The following is a 7,725-nucleotide window of genomic DNA, read 5'->3' on the forward strand; positions in this document are numbered from 1 at the left end:
TCATCTATCCATTAGTTCTGTAGAAGAAGATGTCTAAAGGTTTTTCTATTTTTAGCCCTAGAGACCCCAAAAAGGGGCCAATCAAATTAAAATAAGCAAATTTGATAAAAGACTACCAATTAAAATTAAAGAATGCTACAAGCAAAGTTTGGTGATTATCCATCAATTAGTTCTGTAGTAGAAGATGTTTAAAGGTTTTTCTATTTTTAGCCCTAGAGACCCCTAAAAGGGGCCAATTGAAATGACATGAGCAAATTCAAGTGTGACTGTCACAAGGATGCTACAGACCAAATTTAAAGTAAATCTGCCCAGCGGTTTCAGAGAAGAAGACTATTGTTGACGCATGACGACGGACGACGGACGCCGAAGTATCCCCCTTTGATACTAATAGCTCACCCTGAGCCTTCGGCTCTGGTGAGCTAAAAATAGTAATAGAAAACTACTAGTGTACAATACCTGTTTTGGAACTGATGTCCTTTTATCAGAAAACTGATACGGTGTCAAAAATAATACAAACATTACCAGTTGTTTGTGACTGTATCATATAGATAAGATGGATCAATATATTTTAACATTTGAATCAACGGGTTTGACATATCTAAGACAAGAAACACCATACCTCTTGTATTTACTATTCGGAGGGTAAGCAAATTGCATTTTGACACATTAGAAAGCACGGAGAACCGCACAATTACAGTTAACAGAATACTCCGCCCAAGAAAAAAATCAATGAAATATAGCACGGTAGGCAAACTAAATAGAAAACTGATAAAAATATAAAGGAGAGATCACGATTAGATAACATACATTGGACAGGCACACACAAGAAGTTGGAACACTGGAATTATCAGATTTTCAAGCATCTGAAATTGTACGTAAAGCAAAGCATGGTCCTGTTAATGCCATGAAAATACGACGAAGAGAATCAAAAAGTGGTCAAATGATCAGTAAGAAAGCGACACGAAGCCATTATTAATTAATGGAATAACCAAGACTTTCGGAGAATTTTATGCTATTAAAGAGCAAATATGAAAGAATCATAAATACCGTTGAAAAGTAAAGCCAGGATCATAAATCAGTGTGTTTGATGAAAAAAAAGAACTATATACTGATAAAATAAACGAAGTTTCACGGAAATTCGGCAGAAAAATATTAAACTGAGTTAAAAAACACATCAGAAAAACCTCTTCGGGTATATTTAAGCATTGGTGGAATGACAGCAGTTCCGAGAAAATTTTTATTGAAAATATATAGCACAGCAAAAACTGTGCCAGAGGTGAGAATGGTAAGCTGCTAAGCTATGACAAACAATATATGCGTCACACTTTGAATCAATTCACATCAGAGCTAATTCGTCATTTTATTAAGAAAATGCAAAATGGATACGGCAAAATTAACAAGAAGCCTTTCATAAAATCAAATCTACTTTTAGTACTGACACTGTTATGGCATACTTTGGCTCTTATAAGGAAATATATATAATCACTGAGGCATCGTTATTGGGTAAGGGAGCTGCTATCTTCCAAAGTATGAAATCTAGTGTAGATCATGCTTGAAAATTACTTAAAAGGTTGTTTTGAAAATTCCTTGACACCAAGTTCTGCCTTGGAATTTTCTTATAAATTATCAATGGATAGTTTTCAAAAGTACATGTATATGAATTTAATTCTTTGCATTACAATGGCAAAGAATCATTTGATACTGTTTCTGTTGACAGAAAACAAGAGAAGCGTCAAGTTTGAATACTAAGGAAGAAACGAGAAACCAAACATTGTGTAAGAGGAAGGATTGAGGAAGCAAATGTTTATATTGTGCCGCTTAGAAAACATGTTATATCATACAGAAGAATCAAGATCTCTGTTGTTAAGACTCATTATGCGCACTTTTTACAGCACTTTTTTACATCGTCAGTGCCAGCTTTAAAACTGGTTCTGTAAATTTCCAGTACTACCAGTACGCATTTGAAGAGAACTATATCAAGGTAGCACAATTCTTTAGGACTGAAATCCCTTAAATGTTTTTTTAAAATAGAAAACTAGTTTATTTAACCAAGCTACCGTCAAATAATAGATAAAGTATAAATTCTGCTAGTTCTTCTCTTTTATTTTCATAAATGATAATTATTTCATAAACATTTGACTAGAACCATCAAAATAAAATATATAATTTTTGTACATGGCATGATAATTGATACAACATTTCTAAATATTAACCCGCCATTCCAATAAAGGATAAGTTATACAATTTTCTAATGTGGGTTTGTCTGATGCACTGTTTGGTTATCCAATTAATACCGAATTTGGGTCATGATTTATCGACTAAAAATTTCTACATCATTTCATTTACATCGTAACGTGATTATCCATCCACACATTCATGAAAAAAAGTACAAAGGTGTTTTTTCACAAGCTTTAAAAAGTTATATACATTGGATAAAGAGGAGATATCGAAAAGTCAATGATATTTAAAAGCTATGTACCATTCATTTGTTTGTTTGTAATCTATGATACTACTGATTTAGTTTAGTGAAGACCCATAAGCTCACTTGAAAAATGTCCTTAGTTTTTTCCTATAGTAGGTTCAGTAGTGTGTACTAAAGACTTATCAAATTATGAAATTACTTTGATCAGCGTTAAAAGAAGACAACCCAAGAATGGCACAGGCAAGATTTAAAGTGAAACAGACCTAATGTATCAGAGAAAGAGGAAATTTAATCACAAATGTAGATTATCTGCCTATCATAAATGCTTACCCTGAACCTTTAGTAAGGGTGAGCGAAATATATACATATTGTTTACAAAACAACAACAACAAATACCCGGTACAATCAATATCCAGCAATTCAAAACTTAATAAAAGTTCTTCTAAAATTAATTTTTCAAACAAACATAAAATAGGCATCAAAATATAGATACATAAATTAAGAAATGTATAAATAATAAAACTACTACTCCTGTCACACTGTATCGGTCCCTGCACCAACATATACAGTCATGTCAAATGACTGTTTCTCCCTGATTCTATAAAATGACCATGAACAAAACTGAATACATCCAATAACACATGGATAAAGACATAGCAAGTTAAACATAACACTGCTGAGATCTTGAACCTCTGTGGCATTAAGTGTTCCATCTTTCAAATGGTCGTATCCATAAACGTTTAAAATCTTAACAACAAACATTGGTGACAATGATTGGGCAGGTTTTACCACCAGGGCGTTCATTCCGTAAACCATCGAGGTAACTGGATGTCTGAAAAGATTAACAAATCTCATTGTTGACAACATCAGTATCAAAATTTTATTCTAATTAAAACCTGCACTTTATATATTAGAGACATGATAATTTCACGGCTATATGCATTTTGCATGGTGTAATTTAGGAATCCTTATCTGAAACTTGTTGGTTTGAGTCCACTGAAAAGAATATTCTCTTTTGGATTCCTTAACCAACAGTTACGTAATTACTGGTTATGACATGTATGAAGCATTTATATTTTATATTTACATCCCCCTAAAAAAGATTTGACATTAACGAGGAAAAAGCCAACAGGTCGTAGAATGAAGATATAAGGTAAATATTGATGTTAAACCACTGTTTACCGGTACATATCCAATATCTCAAAGTTTAATTCCCCATCAACAAAACACAGACAGGCACTCGTACAAAACAAAAAACATTATAACAGCCACAAACTCATAAACTGTCCTTAAAATGCCATGTACTTTAGTCAGCAGGGAAAAGATTTGGGCACTATCCAAAACCTGATAACTTTTGCAATAAAAGGGCATTAATGTAACAGAATTATACTCCATGTAACAGCATTCAAATCATTTTCAAAATGATGTATTGTAAATTCACTAAATAGTAAACATTTCTTAAGCAACATTGTAGTTGTCAACTTTTCTTTTTCTTCCTAAGAAAGATGAATCGTCATTATCAACCTCCTTCTTTATTTCAGAAGTACAATGCATGTTTTTAACTTTTATTTATTTCCATGACAACCAGGTATGTGTTACAAATACAAAACAGCAAAAGAAATGAATGATATCAAAGGATGTCACTAAAGAAACATTCCTGTTATTGAAAAGTTTGCATATGCATAAAGAAAAACTTCCTTTATATTGACCACCCTGTTTTACAGTACAACGAAAAGTATACCCTCTTAGAGTATTTCATACGAGTATAAATATAAATACAAGAAACAAAATTTAATATGTAAAACTCTAAAAATAAAAATAGTTTTTACCTTCTATTATATCGTATCACATCATTGTCTGCTACATCTGACAAGGCAAGATTGAACAGTGCACTTATACAATCCACTAAACAACTGTAATATCAAACAAACAAGACTTGCTATAACAAATCATACTGTAATTTTCTCATTTCTCAGTGCTTTAAAGTAAAACAGGAGCCAAACAAAATTTCACAGAGAAGAGTTATCCAGTAAAATTCCGTGCCAAGGTTATGGGTCTTGTCATAGACCTAGATCTATTTCCTTTACCATATGTCTAGGTTTCAAGTGAATGCTTTCAGTGGTTATGGAGAAAAAGAAACTTAATCCAGGAGAATACTAAGTTCAGAGTAGAAATGATTCGTCAGAAATCTATAAAAAATAGCGGCAAAGGGAGGTACATGTAATGTGTGAAATAATATAAACTAATTACTCCATGATCCTACAAAGTTTGTACACCTTATCTCCATAGAAATCAGGTTGGCTAATACTTAGTCGTAAAAGAGTTTTCAAATTACAATTAAATTTTAAAACTAAATCTGAATTACGATGGTAAAACTTAGAAAAATATTTACGCAATTTATGATAGCGATAACCTTGTTTAAGAAGTTTGTAAGTAATAAATAAATTGCGTTCATTAAAACCATCAACACGACTGCACGCCCTAGCAAATCTAATTAATTGAGAAATATACACCCCATATGATGTAGCATGAGGTACATCTCCATCTAAATGCGGATAGTTAACAATATTAAAATCAAAATCATCTCTTTTATCGTAGATTTTAGTTACTATAGTATTGTTAATGATAGAAATGTTTAAATATAAAAAAGATGTAATAACGTCTGATGAGTTAGTTTTATTCAATTTAAGTTCACTGGGATATATTTTAGAAACCAATTGATCAAAATAAGGATTAATCATGTTAAGGATATCATCTAGATAGCAGGAAGTGTAATTAAATGCATGTCAAAGACATGTGTGGAGTTTTAAATGAAAACCATCAGAGCATGAAAAATCTGAACCAAATATTTGCAGTGAGATAAAAGGAAGTAGTGGTCTAGGGTTAAATTGTCAGTGTTTCTTAATCCAGGGGTCATGAGTCTGAACTTTGCGGCCTATAATATTGGATGTTACCAATGACTATGTTTCCTAACATGACAGCAGTTCTGGATAAATACAGGAAACATATTTGAGAAAGATTCAAATAAGCTGAAAGTTTTCTTCACATTCATGTTTATATAAATGATGTTCAAACTAACACCAGGGTGTTTAAGATAGTACTACTTTTATTCAAATAAGTGTGCTTAAAAAACTGAAGAAAAATAAAACACCATAATTTTTGCACAAAGATTGGGGTTACATTCATTCATTGAATGCTGCTCTTTCTTGTTAATCTTTGTACTCAATGATAGCCAGCAATTCTTATTGTAGTTTTGGTTTGCAAGTACCGGGTATTCTGGTGATAATCAGAAAGACTGATAAAGTTATATGACTGGTAAAGTGGTGATTCTATATTTACAGATGATATATATGTATTATTATTAAATTTTACCTGTCTAATAGCATAAATAACATCAAGCACCACTGGTTGACTGGACCAATGATATAATAAACTAGCCCAGAGATTACCAAGATGATCTGACCATAACGTAACACCTTGAAATAACCATAGCGACTGACAATACTTGCTCCAAATATCACAGTTAACTGAAAACAAATGAATTATTGTTAAATGAACTAAAAAAACTTTATATTGCCATGATAAAGTTTTTGAAGTTCATTCAAGACAAATCCCCCTATTTGGGAAACTGGGAAATATGGCATGTATGATTCATGCTTTGTCTAATTATAAAAGTATTACTTTAATTATTTACAATTAATTTTCTTTCAAAGAAGTATACTACTAATATCTTTTAACTTAAAACTTTAATTATTAACTAAATACATATTAAATATAATTTTTTATATGTGTCTGTGTGAGGTAATGAACCAACCTTTGCACCTGTTGTACTAGCCCCATAAAATGTGCTTCTCACAATAGATGGAATGCTCCCTTTTTCAATCAGTTGGTCCCCAAATATTGCGAAAAAGTTTGATACAAATGTCCGGTGAAATTCTTGGAAAAAGTTCATTATCACAAATGCAAGGAAATCTCTATTAAACAAAATTTGTTTAGAGAGTGTAAAATAGGAATATTCCTGGAATTTAACGATTTGAGGTTTGCCAGATTTTGCATCACTTTCTTGCTGAAGTTCTCTCTCTGTGTGAGCATGCTTCCCACAATACATCATAAATAAACAGCTGATCACTGCAACTAAAATACATGTCGTTTGAAACATCTGAAAGTTTTCTAACTGATCTGACAAATTCTGTAGAATAAATACACTTGAGGATCCCAAAAGGCTACCTAACTGAGTATATCTAATCAATTTAAGCCTTTCATTATTGTCTGAGGTCATTTCAGTGAAAAGACAACAATAGCCTAATCCTACATATGTAAACATAGTGTCCCAGAAGCATAAGGCTGTAATTAGATGAATTCCTGTAACCCATGGCTGCAGCGTCTCTGGATCTCCCCATGGAAACCATGGCACGAGGAATGAGAGAGCAAAAAATGGTGCTGCATATAAAACACTTTCACGTCGAGTTCTTGAGCATCTAAAGTTTGTACTGTCTTGACAATATGCAAACAGAGGGTCGTTAATGGCATTCCAAATCATGAAGAGTGTCTGGGACAGTTGAAACCAGCTTTCTTCTATGTGATAGTGGTTTAGAAATACTTTCACATAATAAAAGCTGAATGCTGAGCTTATTAGACTAAATCCAACTGATAGAGCAGAGAGTGCCAATATCCTGTTCTGTAGAGATTCCTTTGACATATTGCTGAACTATTAGGAATCCCTTCTAGAATTGCAAGCTCAGCTCATTTGATACTCTTTTCAAGAGGGTGTTTCAACTCTACTTGTGTAGAATAGTTCCTCTGTGTATATGCTTAACATCTGTAAATCATTAATGTCAACTTTACCTTTCCTGAAATAAAAAAAGAGATTTATGTAATTTTCTATCAAAATAACATTCCTTTTACTTGATTGTATATACCTGGAGGGGTATTCATTTCCATTAATTGAATCTAAAAAAAGAGCTTCCAAACCTTGGGGAGAACTGTCAGGGAAGGAACTGGTAAGGGTCATTCGTTTATATTATATTTCCAGAATAAAAGGATCAAATTTAATATACATCTACATCTACATGTTACTCCCGAACAATCAATTCTGACTATGACTGGGAGGCGCTTGTCAGGAAAACTGTGTTAAAAGAATTAGTGCATACTAAAAGATAAAGATCACAGATAAAAAAGGTGCAGGATAAAAAGAATAGTGCAAGATTAAAAATATACTGGGGAGGGGACTAGAAGGTGACTGTCGCCAGCCTATCCTTGAAGGTATCTAGGCTGGGACTGGATTTGACCTGATATGGAAGGCT

At 32.6% G+C, this 7,725-nt stretch overlaps 1 protein-coding gene across 1 annotated transcript; it reads right to left on the minus strand.

Annotated features, from left to right (window-relative positions):
* Positions 1-2,088: 2,088 nt before the first annotated feature.
* LOC132743234 (transmembrane protein 180-like) lies at positions 2,089-7,268 on the minus strand. Its single transcript, XM_060731765.1, has 4 exons — positions 6,237-7,268; positions 5,795-5,949; positions 4,252-4,335; positions 2,089-3,254 (listed from the first exon to the last, which is right to left on the minus strand). Exons 1-4 carry the CDS (start codon positions 7,119-7,121, stop codon positions 2,957-2,959), a joined length of 1,422 nt encoding a protein of 473 aa, XP_060587748.1. The 5' UTR covers positions 7,122-7,268; the 3' UTR covers positions 2,089-2,956.
* Between the last annotated feature and the right edge of the window lie 457 nt (positions 7,269-7,725).

The sequence above is a fragment of the Ruditapes philippinarum genome, unplaced genomic scaffold (assembly GCF_026571515.1).
Source record: "Ruditapes philippinarum isolate M1 unplaced genomic scaffold, ASM2657151v2 ctg3459_1_1_1_1, whole genome shotgun sequence".
Classification (NCBI taxonomy): Eukaryota; Metazoa; Mollusca; class Bivalvia; order Venerida; family Veneridae; genus Ruditapes; species Ruditapes philippinarum.